Source organism: Cataglyphis hispanica, chromosome 13 (genome assembly GCF_021464435.1).
Source record: "Cataglyphis hispanica isolate Lineage 1 chromosome 13, ULB_Chis1_1.0, whole genome shotgun sequence".
Lineage (NCBI taxonomy): Eukaryota > Metazoa > Arthropoda > Insecta > Hymenoptera > Formicidae > Cataglyphis > Cataglyphis hispanica.
In genome coordinates, this window is record NC_065966.1 from 6,120,685 (window position 1) to 6,148,093 (window position 27,409).

The window sequence follows — 27,409 nt, forward strand, 5'->3', positions numbered from 1 at the left end:
AAGTCCAGAGGACATCCAGAGGTCATCCATAAGATGTTTAACATCCTCTGGATGTCCTACAAATACTACCCTCTGCATTAAAGATACGCTCTATGTGTGCCGAGGATGTACCATTGTGTTATATTTTATGAACGCACTGTATCATAATTATTAATAAACAGATAATTTTCAACTATCAAACTATAAAATTAAAACTTGTATAATAAAGTTAATAAGTTAAACATTAATACATTTAAAATTAACTAGTTTAAGTTAAAAGTTAACGCGTTTAAAATTAACTAAGTTACAAATTATTAACTTTTTAATTTTCTAACTTAACTTTTTAACTACTACCTAAATATTTGTAAAAAAAAATATTTTATTATCAAAAGAGTATAATGCGAAATACTGTTGAATACCAAAAGATAGCAGCACTAATACAAAATATAAATTCAAAATGGAATCAAATGGAATCATATGGAATCAAATGGAATTCAATTGGAATCTCAACTCATATAGCGTGAAAAGGGAATCTAAGAAATTTAACAACATTAAAACGGATGTAAACAAATTATTTAATGAAACAATTTTAAGTGTAAAAATAAATGTAAAAATAAATATTGTCTGCAAATAAGCGTTATAATATCCAGAGTGGTGAAAGAAATATCAAACTATCATCATAATGTGCAAAAATGTAATATATCGCGTCGATGTTGTAATATAAACGTGCGCGCCATTTTCATTAAATAAACTTTGTCCCAGCATATATTATTGTTAATGAATGTATTAATAAAATTCGCAAATATAAAAATGGTCTGTATAAGTCTGTAAAATTGCCTAGTATTGAGATAAATGCCGAGAAAAGTTGTTTTATTACGTGAAAATACGATATTCCTACAACAACATACATATATCATCCAAAGGACATCCAAAGATGTTTTACATTCTCGAATAAAGATTATAAAACATCCTCTAGATGTCGTCTGAACATATGTGTTAGGAATATCGCATCAATTTTGGAAATAACTTTGTCAAGTAAACTTCGCGCGTAAGCGACTTAAAAAAGCATTGTCAAACATGTTAAAAGAGTAAATATTTTTTATAAAAATTCCTTCTTCGATTTTTTTTACGTATCAGGTACAAAAATATGTTTTAAATATACAAATAAAATATATGTAAAATTTAAAATAATCAAATATCGCTTTCATATTGAATTATTTATATCTTTTTTTCTCCCTACTATTTCAGAAACGTACATATTTTATCTATATTCTCATCCCTGGCGCAGTAACACGATAAGGATTATTACCGGGCTGATTCAACGCCCTACGATCTGACCCTTTTTCCCTCTCCGTCATACCTTTCATACCGTCCACCAGTTCAATCGGCGAACTTCGCGGGGTTCGCGGGCGGGGAAGAGCTACGTGAAGTTAGATGAAATCGCGCCGGTGGAGCGGCGCGCAGCTTATGCGACACCTGTCGCGAAAACACTGCGGCAGTGCGCGCGCTGCTATATGTCATTTCAGTTTTGGCGTTTCCCGAGCTACGCGTATCTGTACCGCGGCGACAGCGGAACGTTGCGGGTTGCGGCGATAACAGACATGCGGCGTACAGTCGTACGGAGACGAGGTGCGTCAGGAGCCGGGCAGCGGTCGCGCCGTTAACCCCACGTTCACCCACGTTTAACCCGCCCTCCCCCGGGGAAACATTGACGTGTGTCCGGGACCGAACGAGTGCGTGGAGACACGATTCTACGATGTAGCCCCGTAATCATCGTAACCGCGCGGTTCTATCCGTTTATCTATCTACTTATCTCTGTCCTTTTTTCTCATACTCTCTTTCTCTCTCTCTCTTTTTTTCCCTGCCTCTCTCATCGGCGTCGTCGTGCGGGCCGGTGTCGCATACGTATTAGTCTGATAAAATCGATCTCGCACGTGCGTCGAGATCGCGCTATTGTTATTATCATCGCACGACCGATTGTTCGACGCATGCCGAAAAAATGGCCAGCTCGCCCACCAGCATCGAAAACCAGATTGACAGCTTCCTGGAGCAGTTCAAGCGTAGCGCCTCCCGGGCGATGGAGGAGACCACGGCGGCTCATCGCTCCAGCAGCTACAACGCCTGCAGCAGCAGCATCAGTCGCAGTCGCAGCGGCAACCTGGATCTGGAGTTGCTCGAGGCGGGTAAGTTTGTTCGATTCGATCGTCTCATGTTTCAAAAACTATCTATGGTATATATGAGCAAAAAAAGAGAATTTATTTGTCTCCGAGAGCGAGAGGTTGCTGCAACCGATTCAAAGAAGGGCACTTTATTTGGTTGCACTCGATTAGAGATGCATCATCGTCAGGTGCATCGAAAGAGATTCGAAGGGTTTCGAGATCTGCACATCTAAATGCGCAGTTTGAATTTGCGTCATTTCCTGCAAAGTGTATTCTGCGAGTGTAAGTTAAGGAAGCGTTCTCTTCTCTCGTTGACGTGAGTACAAAAAAAGTTCAGCTTTCGATTTAATTCTTTTAATATCGGCGATATACAATTTTTTGTAGGGTATTTAAATATTTTGTAAAACAATTTTTTTGTGAAAATGTTTGTATATTTACATAATAATAAAAGAGATTATTTTTACAGCATAAGTTTTTATTACTATAGTTGATAGAATTTTTTGATATTTATTTTTCTAAAAAATTAGAACAATTATTTGGTACAATTAAAATAATATATTTTGTACAGAGTTATAATATTATTTTATAAAGCAATTTTTTTTTACAGAACAATACTGTCCAGCTGAGGCAATCTATGCTTTATTATTTACTTATTTTGTATACGATGAGGAATGGAAATGTTTTCGATTGATTAAAAGCTTAATAAACGTACTGGGATACGAGTATGATCGCTCGACCAAATCTTTGTATTTTATTTCTCAAATCGTGTGTGACGTCTATCAATTTTTTTTATATTATTGCTTGAATTTCATAAGCAAAAGAGAACGCAGGAAATGCTGTTATTATAAAAAAAAAACAATAATTTTGAAAGCATTGGTATTTCTCGATATTATAAAACCACATTTATTAGACTACTGTTTTAAGAAAATTTAATACGCGATATATAAATAAATTTAATAATTATCTAAATCTAGTTTTTATCTCTTCTTATAAACGCATGTACACTATTTTTATTTTTATTTGCAAATTTTTCCCGACATTTTGTATAAATAATTGTGACGCAAGAGGAAAATGACACATGTCATTTTCCTCTTACGTCACAATTCATTCGTTTTATTTGAAATGAATGATTAATTTTCGTTTATTCGTCAATCTCTCTGCTTCAAGTTATTCCTATATTTTTTTCTGCTCTTTATTTTCAATCAAGATACGATTGACATATAATGGATTGACGATTTATTGGCGGAATTCACATGCATACTCATTATTGATTCGTAAACAATTGAACTCACCATTCCTTTATTCACATATCATCACAATTAAATCAAAGATATAGTTTATTTAATGATCCATCTTAATGTTTCATTGACACCTCATTCAAGTTTTTTTTTTTTTCACGAAATGATAAAATTATCGTTGAAGATAATTTTTGCGTTATTATATGATAGTGATCAGTTGCGAGTCTTGATAAAATTATAAAGTATCGTTTGTAAATTTTCCCTCTCGCGTGCGAATTACAGCAGCCGTTTGACGATGACGATAAGTCAATTTCCCACCTGATGGAGTGAATAATTCAATAACGTCATCTCATGAAATACTTTTCACAGTAAACGCTTCCACATTCGCTTTGTAACTATACTTACAGGACAGCGTCTTATTTGATGATGTCAATCGGCACCTATTGTTTGATTCGTCTTTCATGCAAGTTCAAAAGTCATTTAGATTTCGGATTTGTGCTTATTTAATAAGCTGACTATCCTTTAGCATGCAGACTCTATTTTATTTAGCTTCTTTTTTTAATCATTCTAATGTATCTAATATACATGTCATAAATTTTATTTCTAGGATGTCGATTATTATTTACTTCCTATTTTCAAGATATATTTTAAAAATAATTTTATTTGTGTATGTATATATTTTAATTCAATCTGTAAATTTTTAAAATATAATAAATGCAAATAAAGTATTATATGAACTCTTGAAAAGCCAAACTAATCAACTCCAATTTTTGTAAAGTTTTTAATTTTAATACTACACACACAAAGCACTAATCATGTTTGGTATTCAAATGAAGAAATTTACAAAAAGTCAAGTTGATCAGTTTGAGAGGCTCATATATAACTAAGTTTCTAGTTTAATGTATGTTTCGTGACATGAACGAATTTATATTTACCACGCAAAGCTATATCCCCTTTACTCACCGTCTATTATTCATGCTGGAGTTAATCTTTTGTATCGCGTAAAAATTTTTTGTTGTCTAATATTTCAATATATATGTATAAAGAAATTATTTATTTCTATTCAAATTTCAAAGGAAGAAAACTCGGAATCATCAGGAAAGATTAATTTATGTAGATAAGATTGTCTGATTTTGACAGCGCGACACGCCGCGAGTCACGTGCACTCGTCCCCTCTTTGTCGATTCGGCTCGTTCGCCATTGGTGGCTTTTCCTTATCCTTACCCTCCACTATCTCTCAGGATTGTAACTAGAATAGCTTTTAACTTTCGGTATATTAGATAGAATGGATGCAATTGTTTCCTTCATTTAATTTGAAGTTCTAATTTGAATGTTAACGATATATAAAATTATCAATATTTAATTGAACAATGCGATGAAACGAGAAACATAATTTTCATTTATATCAATTTTTAATTTTTGTATAAATTTTTAATTGTTTGTATTAATTTCTAAATTTTACTTTTTCTATTAATTTTTTATTTTATATTTTTTGTGTTTTGTATTATATTTTTTCTTTTTTTTTTTAATATTGGAGATATATTTTATATAAATAGCATAAATTTTTATTTTGTTAACGCAACTGTTTTACTCATGATTTTTATAAGAAATTAAAAACCAGCTATTTTGTGCAATAATGTTTTCAATAAAAATATATGCATAATTTTATTTTTAATTGGCACAATTTTTTATACAACTTTATATTTATACAACTTTTTTGGTTAAAATATTTTTATAAATTTTATTTTTAATAATTTAAAATGATTATTAAATAATTTATTAAATATTTAATTATTAAATATTTAATAATTTAAAATATTTTTTGTTCAAATAAAATTACCAATAGCCAATTTAACGATGCAATTCAAGGAGAAACGCAATAATGCCATGATATCGATAATGATTTAAAGAATGAATTAAATAAGAGGATGAATTCTTATTCTCACTGTCTCACTTTGCAAACCGATAATTTCCCCGGGTCCGAAAAAAATTTGATTCGTTCCTGGAACGGCGCCGCCCGCCATGCTGCAGCCTCCGTCGCGACGCATTGCCGGCGAGCCGCGACGACGGACGCGTTGCATAGTTTCTCTCGTCTCGCATTTTCCCCGACTCATAGAAATCGTCTCGAACGAATACACAAAGTACCACTAACTTCGCTCTTTGCGCTCGCATCTGCGCAAATAAGTGCGCGGGCAGGGAGTCGCCGGCTGCGACGTGTGCGATTCTATCGATCACGCGAAGTGTCAACGGGTGTATGTGCGTGGTTCTGCCGCTTGCGTCTTCTTTTTAGCCCCATGTTGTCATCGAAAATTCTCCTTTCATAAGCGCGCGCGAACGCCAATAAACGCCCTTTTTCGTTCGCTGGTACCGTTCGTGAACAAACGGTGCATAGTTTTGCGCGCGCGCATGTATATACGCGTGTATATACGTGCGGGTGATGGAGTTATTGGCTTAGAAGCCCGAGGTTATAGTCGACGAAAATAGACGCGCGAGTATCAAGAGTCAAGTGAATCGCGGGCATTGTTGCGATTTACTATAATATTTCGCAGCGACGAGTTTGTATTCGCGGAAAAACTATTGCGAAGAAATGTACATGCTTGTGTGTGTGTGCGACTGTGTCAGATTTAACGGGAGCGTGGTGTAATCTAGCAGCACGCGGTATTTTCGTGGGAAGGTGTCGCGGAAGTAAACTTATGAAGCACAATTGGTATTAGGTACAAGAAAAGATTATAATTAATGGAAATCATATACACGAAAGAATGAGTCTCACGTCATATATTTGCCATATTATTTGCAAATTTTTTCTACATAATAATTATCCAGGAAATATATCATAAGGTATATAGAATTATAACAGTTTTCGTAGATTATTAACATTCTGTGATGGTTTAAAAAAAAATACCACTAAAATTTCCAAGTTGTTTATTTTATATTTTATATATAAATATAATAAAATTTATTAATAAATTTTATAAATAGAATAAATATAATAAAATTTATTATATTTATTAATAAATTTTATTTAATTAATATTTAATTAATAATAATTTATTAATAAATTTTATTATATTTAATTTATAAGAAAATATGTCTATAGAAATATAGTTGTGTCTCACTAAAAAAATCTCACAAAAAAAGTACGCCAAACATAAAAATATCCCTTGTATACAACAAAAAGTTGAAAAAAATTTACTCCTAAAAAAATAAAAAATAAAAACTAAATAGGAAATCAATAATTAAGTAGCCAAGTACTTAGAATTTATAAAAAAATTATGTGTATAGAAATATAGTTATATGTATAATGACTGGATTTCGATTTTTATGTTTTATTATATTATAGTTGGTATCAAACGATTACAAATAAATTTGTATATTTTTTAGTTAACATTATATGATTTAAAAGATATTAATTATAATTTAAAAGATTAAGATTTAATAGTAATTAATTATACTTCGATTTTTATAAAAAAAATTTTTTTCAGTTATATAAAATCTCTAAATCAAGGTGATAATTTTTTATTCATTATATGTATTTTTTATCAAAATTTTTAAAATCGGCATGATGCGTATCTACATGGTAACTTTATCAACATTCATCAACTGTGAAACGAACTATGGTCGGTAAACTCATTCAAGGTATTGACCACCAAACATCATTTTGTGCGGTGCATACGCAGATATACATATAGGACATGTGGGACTAACCAAGTATATGCATTTATGTATATAAGAGCGAGATGTCCCGCGTGACGCGAGCGGTATATCGCGCAAATGAACGGACGGTTGCACTAAATTTGCGTGATTACTGCAGGCCGTGGCGAATTATTCAGCAAAGTAATAATTCTCGTGAAATAAATCGACCGTCAAATCTTTCAAGCGCGATAAAAGTTAACCGATGAAATCTCAAGGGTGTGATAAGGGTCCTCGGCGAAATATCTCGAGCGCGATAAAGGGATGGCCGGAAATATCTTGATAAACGCAATATGTTCGTTTGTAATATTCTACATTTTGAGATTCTGACCAATCGTCCTTTTACAATAAATCACTGATCAAAAATTACACGATACAATTATAGAGATATTGTAGTAATAGTAATTTTCAAATGGTACAATATCAATCTCTTAATTCTTATTCGATTAATATTCATAAAATTGATTTGACGTTAATTAATTTAATATTAATTGTTAATTTAAAGCTTTTTATTTTCCGAACAACACAGAGATTATTAATGCGTAGGCGTCCCTTCGCAAAAGGGTTGCTGGACGCGAATACATTGGTATCGATCAAAAAGAACCCTCGTGCAACTTTGATGAAGCTCTCCTGTAGCGCATATAGCGCGTGCAACCGTGTGCAACGTGACTGATGCATCCCCAAGCGTGAAGCGACGTGAGACGTGATACTATCTGTCGTCTTGTGTTGTCGAGAGATAAAGACGTAAATTGACTGTAAATAGAGAACGGCGATAGAGAGTGCCCTTGTCTCATCGGCGCCAGAAATTTTGTATATGCCAGCGAGATATTAATACCATCAAATAACGGCATATAATAAAGTATTATAAGTACAGGGTATTCCTGGATTAAATGGCCAAATTTGAAATATGAATTTAAGACCTAAAAATAAAAAAAAAAAATTTTCTCTAGGAGTAGCCTCGCAAACATTTTGTTCAAGAGATATTGATTTCTGAAGAACTATTAAGAATGAATAATTTCAAAATAATCTTTATCCTTTTTATTGCTTTACAGTAATTAAAATTTAATAATTAAATTTTCCTTAATCTCTTAGAATTATATGGATTGGAAGTCAAGCATCAACTTATCGATGAGAAAACGAGTGGCTGACACTGTGTATTTTTTTTTGTTTTTTTTTTTTTTTACATTAGTTTTTTTTATTCTCCGAAGCTTTGTTTGTGCAAACACAAGTCTATTAATGATCTTTGATCTTCAAAATAAAAAAAGAGATATTTTGACATTATTAATTTTTATAGTTTTGTAACTTAAAAAGTCAATATTTTCTTAACAAAGCGTTTGTGAGTTATTTTCACACAATTTGTTTTTTTTTGTTTTGAGATTCTAAATTTATATTTAAGATTTGGCCATTTTAAGAAACATCCTGTATAATTAGACATTTGAAAATGGCGATTTCATAAATATAATTACATATATAAATATATATACATATATCGCATAGTTATAATATAAATGCACATATATATATATATATATATATATATATATATATATATATATATATATATATAGAGCTATTAGTCAACATTTTAAAGGAGCTTTTTATCTGTATTATTATTAAAAGAGAGTAATATAAAATTTAAATTTTTTATATTTTAAAGGAATATAATATTATTCTATTAAGTAATCACACGCAAATATCTTTATTCTATGAGATAGCATTTATTCTAAAAGTATCTATTTATTCAAAAAAATATTTTACATTAGTTTAGAATATTTTATTTTAGTTTTAGAATTAAAAATTGGATATTAATCGCACGCGCATTCTATATATGTTTGAGTAAAACATTTCGAGGACATTGCTGACAATGAATTGTCATGATGACACGTTTAAGTGGAAGATAAAAAGCGTATGTCGCAATGCAAATTGACGATATAGCAAGCAGCTATAATCATTAGCTGTTATGCTACTCGGTATACAAGGTGGGTCGGGAAAATCGAGACTTTATTTCTAAAAAACGCGTTTAATCCGAGAAAGTTTACACTTCGAAGAAGAATTTTTGCATTCCGTCTCTAGAGAAGTTCTCGATTCATTTACATAGGATCGGTCGGAATAATCGATATTATCGCGCAACGTTTAACTATGATGGGGCAATAATTCCACGAAGGAACTTTTGCTACTAGCGAATTTTGTTTGTCGCATCGATTGTTAATTACTTGCGGTATCGTATAGCAATTTTTATTACATAATGTTGACGCGATGTATATATGTACAAAATAGTTCAAACAACAACTTTTCAAAAACTTGAAATGCAAAAACTTTTTACAATAAATTAAAATAAAGTTTAAATTTTAATTATAAAATTTTTTTATATTAAAATTTTTTTTATGTTATTTCTACAGCTTCTTTTTCTATACAGAGAGTCTAGAATTAGACCGATAAATTTTAGATGGTAAAGGACATCAAAACAAACTAATTTTGTCAATAAATCCATGTCAATAAATCTGCAAATGAGCTGTTTTGGCACTAGAGAATCAAAGAAAGCCAAAAATCTTTGAAAACAATTATTTTTGCAAAATTTTATTAATGTGATTAAATAGAGATATTTTTATCATGAAATTTTTGTATAAAACATTTTTTTTATAATTTTCGAGATACATCGAGAAAAACAAAAAACCTCTCTATATATGAGGGATTTTCCTTTTGTTATTGACAATTGTTTTTCTCAACTAGAAATTTCTAAATTTACCTATTCTACTTAAATTCTCTATTTATCCTCCTATATTTGAAAATTTTACCAAAATTAGAATTTTTGGATTTGTGAGGTTCTTTTGCTAATCTTTGATTTTCTAGTATCCAAACGGCTCATTTGCAAATACTACAAAATTGGCTTGTTTTGATATTCTTTATAACAATCTGAAGTTTATCGGTCTAATTCTGAAACAGCCTGTATAATATAATATTATTTCTATATTATAATTGTATGAAATTTAAATTCAGGTAGGATTGAAATGTTATTATTAATTCATGGTTCTTGTCAAAATACTTGAAAACCGTGGCGGGAAATTTTTCAATCAACTAATTGCATTGAAGAAAAATTGAATATCGTGTATATCGGATAATTGCTTGGAAATACAATAAACAAAATACAATAAACCAAATAAAGCAAATTGTATAAAATACTTTGTGCATTGCAATTCAACGTTTGTTACAAAGTGTAACGTGTGACGTGTAACGTGTTAAAGACACAAGAAGGAAAGTTGAAACCAGCGAAATGGACAATGATTTAAGTCAGCTTGTGGAGTGAGCTGTAGCCTGATCGATGAGTTTTCTTGTCGTGGCAGTGTGCTGATTGTACAGCGTTCTATTGTAACAAGTTGCAACATTCCGTGGCAATACAATAAGTATATCGGACCAACTGAAGCGACAGCAAACCAAGATGATTCTCCGCCGAAAGTCGCTGCATAGCTGCAATTGTCCCTGCCATCAACATTGCTCCACCAAATGCACAGGTTTGAATCCCATTGATCATATATACAATTTTCGCATTGCGGTCGATCTTTTAGCGTAGAAACTCTAATACGTGTTATCGCAACGACAAATATAATTTACATTCTTATTATCGAGATTATCTTAACACAGTGATATCATTCGTTAATTATTTTCTTCACAACTTGTATTATTTTTCATCGTTAATAGAGTGTGTAATAAAGAAAAAGAAAGAAAGAGAGCGAGAAATGTGTTTTATGATTATATCGCAAAAATTATAAGTCTTCAACGAATACAAATATTTTTGATATTAGACGCAATAAGCGCATCGTCAGAAAGCCATTTTGGAAAAATAGTTTCATCTTTTTTTTTTTAAAAAGTACAAGTACGTAAAAAGTAAAAAGTTTGAAAGTAAAAAGCATCTGCACATTTGCCGTTCAAATTTAAAATGGATTGTGTTTCATGATGCAAAAAACGATCGCGAGTTGACAACATTACGCGTTTTGTACGACGTTTGCGATAAATTACGGAGGCGCGCGAATTCGTTCCTGTTAGAATTGTTACGACCTTAATGAATAATAAGATTTATGATAAAGCCGTTTTATAAAACAGCCTCAAGATTTGCTTTCCTCAACCTTAATTGCATTTATGTTTCGAAGCAAAATTTCTCCTCTCATTGTCAGTCATGCACGAAACTTTAGATAGGAAATTCTGTAGGTCGTGTAATTTAAAAATTAGATGTAGATTTTAATATCTCTGGTTGACTTAAGGATGTTTTGACTTTACAATAATAACAAAAGGTTATTGAAATTAAAAAAAAAATATATTTTTTACGTTTATACTGTTTGAAAAATTAAATAAGTCAATCCGAAAGACTCTCGGGTTCGATTCCCGGTTTAGCCATTTATGCTTCGCATATTTTTTCAACACCACAAATATTGTTTTCTAACAATTATTTGTCGGACTGAAAATATGTGTAAATGTCCTACATACATACGATAGTACTACTGCCATGAAATGATAATGATTACCTGATACGTGCCTCTGTCGCCTTAAAATCTCCTCCCCCTCACGTCTGTCTATTTATAAAAAGAATTAAAGTATCAAAATAATATAACTTTTAACGTAAAAAAAATAGTTGTAATTAATATTTTTCCTAATTTATGATAAAAACTTTTGATCATAAACACCGACTAAAATTAATTGTAAGAAACAAAAAAAAACGAATTTTCAAAGAGATTTCGAGTCACAATAAGTATTTTTTTAGTAAATAATTTCTTAAATTTTAAAAATTTTAAAAATTTAAGAAATTAAAAAATTTTTTTTGTTGGCGATATTTTTTTCTTGTCAAATTTGTCAATAAGTACTGCAATACACGATTTTTCATGAGAAACAATACTAAAACTTTATAACTTTTAAACTTAAATAAGTTCCAAACTGTTAAGAGAATTGTGCTTGGGCTTTGCACAATTACTCAGAAGAAATAGTAGAACAGTCTACGAAATTTTCATTTTTGCTTTTATCAATGTTTTGACACATGACACATACATCCTTAAACGTGTTCACCATCGACGTTTCTCACGTGTTGGTGCAATGTCATGTTATTTGGAGCGTGTTCGTCGTCGTGACCGCGGCACGTGTGTGCATTTTGTGCCTTGTGTGTATCAGGTCTCGGATGCTTTCCCCTCGCTAGCTCCTTGTGCGCGTCGTCGGGGGAGAGCACCCTAGGACTGTATCCGCGTCCTACCATCAATCAATAATCCGCATACCTGCTTCCGTCTCCGCTTCATGTGTAAGCGGAGAGGGAGAATCGGGAAGTTCTTTTTTTTTCGATGCACCAAAGTTGTCGAATTTTTTTTCGATAACACTTTGCGTAAAATGTTGTGTACAATATTTTGCATTAATGATTCTCGTTGAACACATACACAAATATCGATATTATATATTTTATATACAATATTAATATATTTTTTTATTAGTTTTCTCGTGTATCTCTAGAAAAATTAATTAATAACAGCATAATTTTTCTTCCCTCTCGTGTTTATTGAATAAATAAAATATACATGAATTTTATCTATATTTATTAAATTTTCTTAGATTCACAGAACTATTAACAAGATAAAAAAAAATTAATTATTATATGTATAATGATTAAATTATTAATTGTATTAATTAAATTTTTTACTTTGATATAGAATGAAATAAATCATAAAAATCTCATATCTTCTTTGCATGATAAAGACGGAAGATTTTATTACGATTCACATAAAATTTTTGAATGCAAATCGACTTAATTAGACAAATTTGTTGAAACGAATCCAAAAAGAATTGTCTCCCGAGTATACTTTTTTTTTTTTTTATGGTGCGACAAAAACTGAGGAGCGCCTTTTTGCGCTACGGTCCTGGGAGAGTTGCCGTCCCCTCTATATACGATAACACGAACTAATCGTTCGCCATATCGTCGGGAGTGTTGGATGGTGAATAGAGTGCGATTTATCGTGACCAGAGACGAGATCGGGCTCGCGAGGGTGTTGTCCTGTCAACGTGACGTTCATTGAACCGCGAGACGACTCGCCCAAGCCGGGGAATCCGCGACAGTCGATTAAACAACGGTGAGTAGGATCGTTGACGTAGCGAGTCTTAGAGACGAAAGTTGGTGACCGAGGAGCGCGATCAGCGATTCTCGACCTTAGGTTCCCATTTCTCTCGGCTGCACTTTCTGTACGATGTTTCTCTTCCTCTTTTCCTGCTTTGAATCCTGAGTGTTAAACTCCTCGTCTTAGATGCAAAAGAAAAGGATGTAAAAATTAAAGAGTAAACATATATGTTTCTTGTCAATGCGGCGTTTACTTACGCTTTCTTCATTCAAAATGAAATGATGATGTACATTCTTGGTTCTTGGATAGAGAAAAGAGCAGAGAGTGCAAGAAAATAAAGTGCAGAAAGTGCTATTAAAATGCGGTGCATTTAAAAGACAGTTCAGTTTTAAAAAAGCATGTGAAATGATAATAGTATTTTCATAAAAAATAGATTGAAATTTTGCATTTGCATCTTTTGAATTTACTTAATCTCTAGAATTTATTGCTACGAAATTGTAATTGTATGGAATAATTATTGAAAAGTAATGATATTTTGAAATATTATAAGATCTATCTGTTATGACAGGATGACAGGAAAGCTGTGTGTTGTACAAATTAAGACATGGAGTCAATAGTAGAAGAAAAATGTGAGGTGAAAGTATTAGCATTATCTAATACACAAACTATTACTGCCGATAAAAATAAAGGAACAAAGGAGTCGGATGCAACAAATATAGAGAAGAAGGTAAAATTCATATCATGTATTTTTTTTAATTTTACAATACATATATGTTACAATACATATATGTTATATGTATCATGCATTTAAATTTTTACATTTTATGTTATTTGTATATTTTTTGTTCCAAATAAAAGTGGAAATATATGTGTATTATACATACATTAATATTTTAATATAATTTACATATCATAAAAATACAGTTGCATACTTTAGATTGCATTAAATAATTTAACAATTCTTTGTTAAACATTATTTTATTTTTATTATAGAAACATGAAGAACACAAGAACGTATCCAATGTCAAACCAAAGAGATCCGTCGCGAGAATTAAATCGAAAAAAGCTCGAGTTGTGGGTCAGTCAAGTTATGATGCCACAAAACTGGAGGATAGCCCAGCTCAAGTATTGGAACGTTTTAAAAGAGGCTGCGAGTGTATTGACGATCAGTGCTTCAAGGATCTAAATCCCGAGGTGGTTTATCGGCACAGATTGAATATTGCAGAGTTGACTAAGGCTGAGCACGACATGTATTTAATGGGCGTGACTATGGCATGTCTGACGGATCCTTATCAAACTGCCCGGCACACAGAACGACGTAGATTACGGGCGCAGTACGTTTATCAGGGTCGAAGAGTATGCTTGGATGCGTTCTTGTATCTGGAAAATTGCACGCATTATCAGATCAAGCGAATCCGAAAGCATCTAATGACGCACGGTGTAACGCCGCGCGTACATGGCAATCACGGAAAGATCCCACACAATACATTCTCACTGGACATATATAAGATTGCGACGGAATTTTTAAAGAACTTTGTTGAGGTGCAAGAGGCCAAGCAGAAAACCAAACTTGCTAAAAATGCTCCATTACATCTAGCGCCGGACATCACGCGAAAAACGGTGCACGATTTGTATACGCAATATTGCAAAAAAATATCACCCGATGTCAAGAGCATGGGCTACTCGACGTTTCGGCGATTCATGAAGGTGCAGTTTCCACAGGTGAAGTTTGCCAAGTTGGAATTTATTGTGAGAAACCAGACCACGCAGAGTCACTGTCAGACGGAACCCGATGCGAAAGACGACACGGGTCAACAAAAGTCGCCCAAGTCGGAGCTGCAGACGGAAGGTGGCACGATATTGCCATTGGTGATAACTCATGATTTAGGACAGAACGAGACCTATGTGCTAACGCCTATCAGTAAATTACAGGACGGCGTGAGTTATCAAGTTACTACGCGCGGGCTGGTAGTCAACAGTTCGGCTATCACATTGTCGAAAACGAACGCGGTGTAAACTAGAAGATTGCATGTGAGAAAATAGCTATATATTATATCATAGGAAATTATATACATATATATGTATGTATGTGCGAATGTGATATATGCGCCTATGTTGTAAGGCTCTAATTCCTCCTAACAATTTTTTCCCTAAATATCTCTAAACTGAGAGTACAATAATATATTGCACGCGTTAGATATTTGTTCGGAAAAGTCACAGTAAGGATATTTTATAAATGTGTGCAAGAATAATATATACATGATAATCTCGTAAAACATAAGAAAAAGCGAAATTATTACGTATATATAAAATCTTGGGTTATTAGGTATATGCTTGTGAAGTATGTCTTTTGTTACTCAATTACTCTTTTGTTACTCAATTAGTGAATTGAGTAAGTTATAATGCCTTTAAAATTTGAATATAAATAATTGCACAAAGTATTTTTCTCTATATTAATCAATAAAAAACATTTAGTCAAATGTTTGTAGATTCTTGTAAAAAAAATAAGGAAAGAATTTAATATTATAAATATTAAAAATTATATTTGTTAATATATAAATTATATTTGTTGAAAAAATAATTTTATTTTTATCTTAAATAATAACATAAATTTCTAAAGATTCTATTTCTTTTCTTTGCATTTTTAGTCTTTCTTTTTATTAAAATAAAAAAAGATTCATGAAAACATAATAGTGGAAAAATATCAAAATTAATTATATAAAAATTTAAAAAATATAATGTCGAAATTCTTTAGTTGTATGTTAGTTATAATCGAATAATATTTTTTAAATATATAATAAGACATATACAAAAAAAATTATATATTTTTTTACATTTTGCATACTTTTCATAAGGAGTTCAATAATCTCATGTCGAAAAGCAAAGAATCTTAATATTTCTTATCTTCCTTGAATTCCAGACATGGAAATCACAAATAACTATGGCAGCCAACAGTGTTTCTCAGTACAAATGCTTTCTATATTGCTTCTAATGCATAAATATGTTACATATTATATATAATTTATATCTTTTATTTTGAGCATGTATATGTAAATAAGAGAGAGAGAGACTATATCTTTAATTTTTATTTTTATATAAAATAAAGTCAATTTTAGATCAGACAAATCATTTATTGTAGACAAAATTTAAGATTATATATTGAGTAGCTTGTACAAAATTGTATTAAATATAAATGTGCATATAAATCCCATATTTGTTTAAAAATATTAATACTGAAAACATAATTCATGATGAATTTTTCTCTCTCTCTTTTCATGTTTTTTTCTATAATAATATCTCTAAAAATTTAATTTCTAATGTAAACAAAAGCATGAGAGAGATATACAATATTAAATTGTAAGATTTTTAAGATATGTCATGCGACATTAGAAATTAATAATCTTGTCGTACGAGATTCTTGGTATTAATTAAGATTATATTTTCCCGTTTGAGAGCCTCTTAATTTACAGTTATATCAGCAATATTGTGGGTACTGCAGGGAACTGTTTCAGTCGGTGGCATCAGCAAGGTCATGTGAGTGCAACCTCTGATCAGGTACTTGCATTCAGTATACCAGTGAAACCTGAACCACACGTTCATAGTAAACATTGCATAAGAGGCTGTCAAATAAAATTGTTAGATCATTAAAGTTTTTTTAAATTAAATAATACTGTGATATCTTCTAAATTGTATTATTTTTCTGAATAATCCAGACAGGCTTTTCTCCTTTTAATCTCCAAAAATAAAATATAATATGGTAAAAATATAAAATTGTATTATTAATTATATTAAAAGTATGCCAAAGGATTTTTTAAATATATTGTAATATTGTATGTATATATATATATATATATGCATATAATGTCTGTATGTGTTGTGTGTTGTGTCAAACATTTAAATATATAATAATAACATAATAAATAGAGATTCTTCATTAATATCTAATTGTGTCTAAATAATTTTAATATTAAAATATATATTATTTATTTAATTTTAATATTAATAAGATGTCATAATTTTTGTAGGCAATATATACTCTATAAGCAATATATTGTAAAAAAATATATATCTTAAGAAATATTGATATATGTATATATATAATGATAAAACAATATTTTGCATTACAGAAGATGTAGAGAGTATGACAGGCGAGATAGAAAATGGAGACCTGGCAGTTCGAGATGTTGCAGATCTTCTTCAGGCACAATATGCTATTATTACAGGTGAATATTTAGTTCTATAAATTATACATTTGAATTTATTTTTTGTAAAATATAAATCTTTTAAAATGGTTTCTTTTATACAAATTTTGCAGGAGGGAAAACGCGAGAGGGATGTCCTATAATCACATTTCCAGACAATGGCAATTTTCATAATTTGACAGACTTGGACTATCAACGTCTCATGTTATACCTTACTTCTGTGCCAACGTAAGTATAGCTATCACAATTTAATTATCAATCAACATCCCTTTTTAATAATATATATAATTTTTTTTATTAAATTTTTATTAAAATTTTATTATTGATATTTAGATTGCAAGAAGCTGATCTTGGATTCCATTTGATTATTGATCGAAGGAATGATAAGTGGAACTCAGTGAAAACAGTGCTTCTGAAAATTTCTGTAAGTGAATTCAATATTTTTGCATAATGATTACAGTCATGTTATCCATTTTATAAATCTTTGCTATAATAATATATAATAGTTGTTATCATAAATTCTTTATTTTTATTTCAGGCATTTTTCCCTGGTTTAGTGCATGTAGTATATGTTTTGCGACCTGCCGGATTTTTACAGAAAGCCATTTCGGAGGTATCGAATAAGCTGTTCCGCGAGGATTTCAAGTTCAGAGTTATTTTCTTGGCTAATATTGTTGAACTTCACGAGTTTATAGAAACAGATCAGCTCACTGAGCCACTCGGCGGCAATTTACCATATTGTCATCACACTTGGATACAGAATAGAATTGTAAATAAATCAAACAAATTAGCAATATTAATACATATGAAATTAACTTTTCTATTCTGTCTGTATTATTAATAAGTATTTTTTGTCTTTTTACACGCTTCCTCTATGCAGAGTCTGGAAAAGTTTTCATCAATGACGCAGGACGTATCTTTCGCGTTAGATTCCTTCACGCGACGTTTGGCTGAAGTGGAATTTCCTAACAATACTATCGCTACGACCACATTATTGTCACAGCAACAAGCTGAGTATAACGAGTTAAAAGAAGAGATACTTAGCGCTGCTAGGCATGGAGAAGCTCTTTTGGATAGCGTACGGCAGCTAACTGGAAAAGGAACGGCTGATAGATTGGGAAATGTTGCAGCAGTAGAGAGGTAATGCAAGAAGAATTTTATAATTGATAATATAAACAACAAATAATAACAAAATGATCAATCTTATTACATCTGTTAGAAATCATTTGTTTCACGATTCACTTCATTGATAGAAAATATTCTCATATAATCTCTCTCATGTAATTTTTAACTCTTGAATTCAATTTTAGGCTACTTGTCCAGTTGGAGGAAACTGAGCGAACTTTCGACTTATTTTGGTCACATCATAGCTCACGTTTGAGACATTGTTTGGCTCTAAGGCAATTCGAGCAAGATTTCCGGGAATTACAAACGACGTTAGATCAGCATCTAAAGACGGCGGAAGAAATGACAGAGGTCGGCGAGACGCAAGTGCGAGTTGAGCAGCTGCTGCACGACACATCGGCATTTCAACGAATATGCAGAGTATGTGACGCATTTTAATTAATAAATTCAACAAGTTAACGTCGTATCTAACATGATTATTTTTCTGATAATAAAATATCCAACAAAAGTCGATTGGGAATAATTTTCAGATAATACAAAGTTACATAGATGAAAATTATTAATTATGATACATTCTATGCCCAGAAGAATCATTTATATCACTGAAGTGTAAAGTTATAGACCCATATTGTACAAAAATAATCTTTTATACAATTAATGTGAAAACAACTTACAAATTTTGACAATATTACAAATTTTGAGTTTGAAAATGTACAGATTGCACTTGAAGCACCAAAATACCTTATTCAAACCAGTATAATTTTATTCACATCAGGAGAAAATTTTATAACAATAAACGTGTTATCATTGATCATATCAAAAATATAATTGCCATTTAAATATTTCACTATATTTATACATATGCAATATATAAATTCTGGTTTGAACATGATCACGAACATATATAATGCACATCATGCACAAATGTTATTTTGCACCGCTTTCGTCATTTTGTCGATAGTCCTATTTGTTGCATACCATGTGGATTTGGGTCTTGGTAAGCAGTCCACTTAACAAAATACATGTATATATATTCTGTAATAGAATTTACGAGTTTAACACACAGTAACTTTGAGATATTATTTTAGCATTTACACGTACATAAACTCAGTCTTATATTTACCATGTCTTGGAGGCAAATAGAAAACATTACATTTCGACAAGTTTTTCGTAGACGCTCTATATGAATTAAAATTCTTTATATAGTGTGTTTACACTATTTAAGTTAATATGCTATTTTCCTTTTTTCCTTACTTCTTTTAGTTGAAATGCACGCATATGTCATTGGAAGACTGATGGAGATTGTTATTCATGTCTGATAATGGCATGAATTTTTGCGAATGATTATCATTATGGTTTCTCACTTTCTCTGTATTGCACGCATAATAGTGTATTTTCTTTTTATGAGATTTTCTTCCTAGAAAATTTAATAAGACTATAAGAACAAAAATGCCATGACTGTTTGTAGCATTTTTATTTATTTATATATCGACATATTAATCGCGTTATCGTGCATAAATATAATTATGTATGTTTATAGGGAGACATAGATCGCGCAGAAGAGGTGATATCCGCTGGTCAACAGTTATTGTCCGGCAGGCATCAATGCCCAACGGACGTTGTGGAACCTAAATGCGTGGAGTTGCAAAGAGTCTGCACCATCCTTAGTCAGAGACTGGAGAGACGATTGCACATGTTAACCAAATGCCGGGAGCTTATGGAGCGTATAGATAAGGTATACTCGAGTTGCATTTCTCAAATTTACTTCTATTCTTCTTTCGTCAGTTGGAAAGTTAATTTTTTAAAATTTTATTAATTATTGCTCAGGCTAATACTTGGTGCACACGAGGGATAGAATTGTTGGCGTCGCAGAACAGCACCACGCCGCCGGATCAAGCGCTTCAAGAGTTGCAGCAGTTGATCGAAGCCGCGGAGGAGTTCCACCATCCCCGATGTATCTTTCAAGATTCCGTGATGCCAGAAACTAAAGCGCTCATTACTCAAGTACGTGTTTTTGAAACATATTTTGATTTTATTAATGCACGTCTCGATCCGAAATATAATTCGTAGGTTCTACAAAGGATAGAAGATGTATCCTTGATGTGCGATAAGAGAATAATGGCACTAAAGCAGCAATTGATCAAACCAGCCAGACCAATACAAACCGTTACTCCAGAACCAGTGAAACCCTTACAATCACTGCCTCAAACTGTAAAGCCCAGCAGAGTTCTCAAAAAAGCCAACACCATGCCAAAGGTAATCTTATATAATAGGTGTTTAAAAAAATTTGAAAATATATGTCTTAATTATTTTAATGTAAATATAAATGTGAATAAATTTTCTAAACAAAATAACTTTATTCAAGATGGAGATGAGTCCTATAGAGGGAGAATCCTCATCACCGGAAAGCGAGCCTCGAGACATCGAAGCTTTACGTTTGAAACGCGGTCACGTCTTGGCGGAACTTGTGGAAACTGAGCGAATCTATGTAACCGAACTTGGTTCGATCATTAAAGGTTACAAGATGGAAATGACAAACGAAACGATGGCCCATTTGATACCAGCTGCATTGGTTGGCAAAGCGGACGTATTGTTTGGCAATTTAGAGGATATTTATAAATTTCATAATGAAACTTTTCTAAGAGACTTAGAGAACTGCATCTCGAATACTGAGTTGGTCGCTTTGTGCTTTGTTCAAAGAGTAAGCATATTGATATATACTTATATATTTCGAATATTGTATCATATATCTACTTGAAAACATTAATTTACATTTTTTTAGCGCGAGACATTCTTTGTATTGTACAGTTATTATTGTCAAAATATACCGCGATCTGAGAGATTGCGCGAACAGATACAGAGCGAACCGCAGTTTCTCGCAGCCTGTCAGCAGAAACTTGGTCACAAGTTGCCGCTCGCTGCCTACCTCCTCAAGCCCGTTCAGCGAATTACCAAATACCAGTTGTTGTTAAAGGATTTATTAAAGTACAGTGATGAACCTTCATGCTGTACCCAATTGCAAGAGGCACTTGATTGCATGCTAGTCGTGTTAAAGTGCGTCAATGACAGCATGCATCAAACTGCAATAACGGGTTTTGGAGTAAGTATATATATCTTCGTCAATTTTTTTTTATCGTTAATTATTTTATCTTATCTCTTATTATATTATTTTTGTTTTTATCTCTCTACTTAGGGTGATTTGAGTGCACAGGGTGAATTATTGTTACAAGGCTCGTTTAGCGTTTGGAGCAGCAGTAAACGGGAGCGATTATTGCGATTAAAACCATCTCAACGGCATATCTTCTTATACGAGAAAGCTTTGATATTTTGTAAGCATAGCAAGCCTCAAGCTCACAACAAGGCTACATACCATTTCAAAAGATATTTGAAGGTATACTTCAATATTCACATCTGTAAGAATAACTTTTTTCTCAATTTAAGTTTTTATAACTCATGTGATCTTACGTAATATGTGGCAGATGTCTCAGATTGGTTTGACAGAATCGGTGAAAGGCGATGCTAGACGGTTCGAGATATGGTTGCAAGGCAGGGCTGAAGTACACACGATACAAGCGCCCAGTATCGATGTTAAACAATCCTGGGTGCGTCAGATCAAGGGCGTTCTGATGTCTCAGTTAGCCGAACTCAAAGGGAAACAGAATTCGGCTCTTGGAAAATCCAATCATAAGTATGTAATTGCTGTTAAGAATTAATGATTATTAATTCTTAGAGCGTATTTCAATCTTTTCAATGTATTTCATCACTTCTTTCATTCCGAAAGGCCGTTGCGACAAACAATCTCGTGGGAAGCTCAAAGCAGTATATCGGGATCTTTACGAACACTATCCGTCGATGGTAACAGCGTTATCTCGCACATGACCGACGTCTCACAATCTACGGAGGAGGATGCGGCATGGAGTTCGGAAAATAGCAATACGGATGAGGAAGACGCTTTTGGCGACAATCCAGGACCGGCACCGGTGAATTTTTTTTATGTTCTCAAATTCAAATGCTGAGAATAAATAGTAGGCCTAAAATAATAAATTTTAGAGGACAACAAAGAAACTTGAAAAATCCATAATTTTATTTTTGCCGTTTTTATTACTTTTAATCAATTTTATATATTCAATGCACATCCATTTCTTCTCTCTGACTATAATATTATCTTTATTAAGTGTCTTACATTTTTAGCCTCTGAATCGATCATAATATGTGCAATTTTGCATATTTTATAATAACGTAAATAAATGTAAATAAATTTTACAATACATTTATTTATAGGGTGGAAGGTACGTGGCATTGGCAGATTATTGCGCGGTGGGACAATCGGAAGTGACGATGCGCGAGGGTGATACCTTGGAGCTTCTAAAAGTCGGCTGTGCTGGTTGGTGGTTTGTTAAACTAATTGGCACTGGCATGGAAGGCTGGGCGCCCGCGGCGTATCTGGAACCGATTAGTCGCAAAACGTCACGCAGTTCGCAGTCGGTCAATAGTCAAGAGACTATATGAAACAGGCGACTAACACACTAGGAAGCTTGCTAGTGTGTTAGGTCTTTGTTTATCTCAAGCTTGAGATCGCCAGGTGTATTGTTGTATTGAGAAACATTTATTGTTGAAAACGGTAAGAGCATTTTTTAAATGGCGGATGAAGTGGATTTTTGGAAATCTTTTATAGCATTCAAACATGATGATGAGTTGCATCATTTTACATTTTTCTTGTATAATACAAATATACAATGCTTGACGTGTAACGCCTTTGTATTTGCGATACTAAGAACGTTAAGTTGAACGGGTGATAAGATTTTTACGTTTACGAGAATTTTATACTAATGCATACCGAGAAGGAGAGATGGAACGGAAAGAGAAATTTCTTCGTTCTATGATAATTGTCGAGAACTTTGTTCGCGTTGTAACGTCAAATTAAATGAAGCCGTTCGTGAGCACAGAATGACGTTTACTGAATTGTACAAAATGTAGCATTGAATTAAGCCGGGATATATACGTGCACGCGCGCACAATGGAGGACTCAGATGTGATCTTGATCTATCGATCACGATCAATTTCTGAAATAATAATGCACACACTGTAATCAACAAGAGGAAGAACACTGATAATCTTAAACGTATCGTCGTTTTGGTTACTACATTAAGAATCTACATGAAGAAGTAATCTATGAATGAGACTTAGTTTTTATTTATGACCCGGGTAATCAAATATCGGCTATGTACGCGATTAATTCCAAAGTTTAATATCGTAAGATCGTAAAAAGGCGCGCGACACTCTTTCGCCCATAAGATTCTGCTAACGATCCGAGAAACAATCTTATCCTTGCTTGGTGTATACCTTGCGGTGTCGCGTGTCTAACGAATCGATCGCCAGACCCATTGTCGTCGATCGCACTCGTGTATCATTATACATTGGCTTAGAGTAGAATAGATTATCCTAGATGCATTGTCATCACAATCGGAAATAGTACAATTTAGCGCAGTTTCGCGAGCTTTTGAGAGTATTTTAGACGCTTTATTTGCGAAGTTTGAGCTGTTTTCGCTTCCCGGGGTTGAATTTAAAATATATTTGCAAAGACTATCGAAAATATATAGATCCCTTCGAGCCTTCAAAGACGAGAAATGTGTGATATAAACGTTAGAGATCGATGCTTCTGCAGATTAATAATTGTAAACATATGCAGAAAAAAAAAACACAAATGTTTAATTAATATATCGCCATTCTTAGGAAGTTAGACATATGTATATTGTTGACGAGTCGTTGCGACCAAATAAGCTTGAGATATTATGAATATGACTATAATGTAAACATTATAAACCATTCGTTTCGAAAGAATAACGCGGTGATAGGAGGGTAAGAGAGAAAGAGAAAGAGGAGGGGAGTTAAGAATTATATACAATGTGTACACAAATTTTCTAGGAGGCTAAACGGTTAACACCAACAGTAACACGCAATATCTGATATCGATCAATCTTAACATCTAACATTTTAGAACTACATATAATAAACTATCTCAGTTATCTCTAGCGGATTTCATAACCCACCAATTTCATAAATCTCTACTATGATATATAACAATGTATGATAGCATCATTTGTACCGAAACATTTGTATGGATAACATAATTCTTAAGGGATTATCTCGATTGTTATGATTTTTTTCGCCAACGTCGTATATACGTTATAATTATGTCCGCTCCTATATGATATACATACACAAGGACATGATTTCATCGCAACTTTTGATATAGCCTATATGAGTCTTGTTTTTGATATTTATAATTCAAGTATTATTTTATTTATTATAGATAAAGCGTGCGTTCTACATGATATTTATTAGATATTTATTAGATAGTTATATTTGTAAAAAATAGAGAATTATTTAATATTGCATATATATACATAAATTGTAGCAATCGATATATTACATTACATTGGTCCAGGCTGGTTCAAATTAATTTACAGCATACAGTAAATACTATATAAAGCATTTAAAGCTGTATAATTCTGTCAATTTTATAATTATAGAGTTCTATAATTATAGAGTTTTATAATTATAGAAACAACTATACATGAATTTGTTTCTTATTGGAATGCTACGTTTATACATATTCCAATTATGTATAAGTGTCTTTGTGTTGCAATTTTTACTTTCTACACTTCTTAAGGATCTATGCACATTATATGTAACGTTAGCGTCACTTCAATGTATCGTCTAAATTTTTTAAATATTGTAATATTTATTCTCTCTACGATATTCTCTGCAGCATTTAAATTTTATTCTGAAAATATTTTAATGTTAAAAATAAGAACGCAGTCGCAATCTTAGATTAGATCGTTATCAATCGAGATAGCAAAGCGGCTCCAGTGATGCTAAATATCTTAACAAGGAAAATAGTTGGACAGTACATGTTTCGTATAGTATGCATAGACTTTCAATCTTTTGAAGTTGTAATATATTCATATGTATCCATTTATATGCCGTCCTTATATTAACCGTAAGATTTTAATCAAATGCATGAGCAATATTAGTTTAAACGATCGTTTTCCCGATGCGTCTCTTTACGTTGCGATAATAATATTAAAGATGTACGAACTCGAATAGCCGGAAATGTGAATACGAAACGTTGGCTTTTCTGCGATTAATTTCATTTACAACATAATAGACTTTATGCAAAAAAAAAGAGAAGTTAAAAGTTATTTATAACTCTCGAAACTCTACTGATATCGTACATTCTTTAGCGAAGACTTTCGCAAACAGTTCATGATCACTTTGTCGTTCATGTCCTCGATCGAGCAATCCCTCATCTGTAAAATCGCGATTAAGCGACCAAGTCTAAGTGATACTTATAAATATGCAAGGCGCGTTTTTTGTAGAAATTATAAATATATATATATATACACACACATACACACACATATATATATATATATATAGACAATAATTATACCTGCTGTTGAAGGATACATGACGCGTTCATTCGGTGATAACGATGATAAATGTATAATTCCCGAAGCGATACTTCCCTCCGCGATTAACGGAGCAAATAGAAGCAGGTTTCTGCGAGTGTGAATCTCTCTCACCCCGTAGATTATGGATTTATAATAATATTAATAGAGATCTCGTATATATAAATGCACTTTTGCGTGTGCAATCTTTCAAAAATGAAAAACTTATGTGAGAGAGGAATTTGACGTTCAACCGCAATCTCTTTACGGATGGTTCCTTTCGTCGTTCCTCGTCGGCAAGAGAGTGATAGTAAAGTCTATTTTTGCATATAACACGTGATAAAGAGGCTGCCGAAATCTCTTCTATTTGCATTACATATGTATTAAGTAAGCGCTATCATTTCTCATCAATAAGAATCGTTGGCGGTATGCTTTTTCTTTATTTAATTAACATATAATATATGCTTTATTAAACTTAAAGAATGAAATTCTTCTTTCCTCTCGTAATAATTTGTAATTATAAATTGTAAATTATTTTATTCTTCATACAGGATGTCCCAGAATAATAAACTCTAATAAATTCGCAAATTAGTCATTTTAACACTAGAGAATCAAAAACTATCAAAAGGAAACTACGCAAACCTGAAAATTCTGATTTTAATAAAACTTTAGATGTAAGGGGTGGAGTAAATAGATGTGTGTTTAATAAAATTTTGAAAAAATAATTTTTTCGAAGATTTTTGTTTTTTGTATTTGATTCTCTGGTGTTAAAATGGCTCGTTTGTAGACATTTATTGACAAAATTAATTTCTCTTGGTGTCTTTTATGCCACCTGAAATTTGTCGGTCTAATTTTGAGACACCCTGTATAAGAAAGAAATTTTACACTCGGATTTTAAAAATAATAATTTTTATATACGAGGCAAAAAAATTGCTGAAACTTAAATTAAGCGTGTTTGTTAAATGATTTTGTTTTAAACGTCTGTTTTTTAAATTTTTTAATTATGTTAAATAAATAAAAGAAACAAATGCGTTAGAATTATGCGTTTCGAATATATTTTTGGTGTGTATGTACATTTGTACGAAGAGATACGAGGCGTGATACGAGTATATCGAATAGCGAGAAATGATCATTTTCAATTGTTACATATATACATCATCTTATCGTCTTCATGAAGGGAATGCAATGTGCAATGTATATTCGAGCTCGTACAAGAATTTTGTTAACTTGTCCGAATCTTGCGTACAATCAGTTGTCAAATCTTGTATGAGAGATCTGCAATATATTAAAACGGGAACATTAAACGCGAGAATTCAAACGGAGCAGCAAAAAACTCAGTTCTTGTTCTTGTCGCGATTAACAAACCCGCTTTTTGTTTGGAAAACGGATATTTTGAGAGATGATGTAATTATTTTTTAATAATTATTTATACATACTTCTTATGTTTTTATTGCATTTCTTGATTTTGATTTTATTATT

The 27,409-nt window shown here is 32.1% G+C and overlaps 2 protein-coding genes and 1 long non-coding RNA gene across 7 annotated transcripts; 2 read left to right on the plus strand and 1 right to left on the minus strand.

Annotated features, from left to right (window-relative positions):
- The first annotated feature begins 1,524 nt into the window (after positions 1-1,524).
- On the plus strand, positions 1,525-27,263 carry LOC126854204 (guanine nucleotide exchange factor DBS-like). 5 transcript variants are annotated; one of them, XM_050600671.1, is made up of 17 exons: positions 5,421-6,090; positions 10,064-10,575; positions 17,277-17,372; positions 17,465-17,579; positions 17,685-17,775; positions 17,890-18,120; positions 18,232-18,491; positions 18,662-18,896; positions 20,017-20,211; positions 20,304-20,480; positions 20,547-20,732; positions 20,842-21,177; positions 21,259-21,576; positions 21,670-21,867; positions 21,956-22,164; positions 22,258-22,456; positions 22,758-27,263. In XM_050600671.1, the coding sequence occupies exons 2-17, from the start codon at positions 10,503-10,505 to the stop codon at positions 22,983-22,985; spliced, it is 3,147 nt and encodes a 1,048-aa protein (XP_050456628.1). In that variant the 5' UTR covers positions 5,421-6,090; positions 10,064-10,502; the 3' UTR covers positions 22,986-27,263. The 5 variants fall into 5 exon arrangements, with proteins under 5 accessions (XP_050456627.1, XP_050456628.1, XP_050456629.1 ...); XM_050600672.1 differs by having other exon boundaries at positions 10,280-10,575; XM_050600670.1 differs by lacking the exons at positions 5,421-6,090; positions 10,064-10,575 and adding an exon at positions 1,525-2,162.
- Positions 12,575-13,473, minus strand: LOC126854294 (uncharacterized). Its single transcript, XR_007688089.1, has 2 exons — positions 13,407-13,473; positions 12,575-13,330 (listed from the first exon to the last, which is right to left on the minus strand). It is a non-coding gene; the product is annotated as an uncharacterized LOC126854294 (long non-coding RNA).
- On the plus strand, positions 12,809-15,165 carry LOC126854248 (uncharacterized). Its single transcript, XM_050600796.1, has 3 exons — positions 12,809-13,164; positions 13,718-13,876; positions 14,143-15,165. The coding sequence occupies exons 2-3, from the start codon at positions 13,754-13,756 to the stop codon at positions 15,163-15,165; spliced, it is 1,146 nt and encodes a 381-aa protein (XP_050456753.1). The 5' UTR covers positions 12,809-13,164; positions 13,718-13,753.
- Positions 27,264-27,409: the final 146 nt, after the last annotated feature.

Coding starts and splice junctions, on each gene's coding strand:
- LOC126854248 (XM_050600796.1), top strand. CDS start 13,754: ATGGAGTCAATAGTAGAAGAAAAATGTGAGGTGAAAGTATTAGCATTA. Junction 13,877..14,142: donor CAACAAATATAGAGAAGAAG/GTAAAATTCATA, acceptor TTTTTATTATAG/AAACATGAAGAACACAAGAA.
- LOC126854204 (XM_050600670.1), top strand. CDS start 1,979: ATGGCCAGCTCGCCCACCAGCATCGAAAACCAGATTGACAGCTTCCTG. Junction 2,163..17,276: donor TCTGGAGTTGCTCGAGGCGG/GTAAGTTTGTTC, acceptor TTTGCATTACAG/AAGATGTAGAGAGTATGACA. Junction 21,178..21,258: donor CTTTGTGCTTTGTTCAAAGA/GTAAGCATATTG, acceptor ACATTTTTTTAG/CGCGAGACATTCTTTGTATT.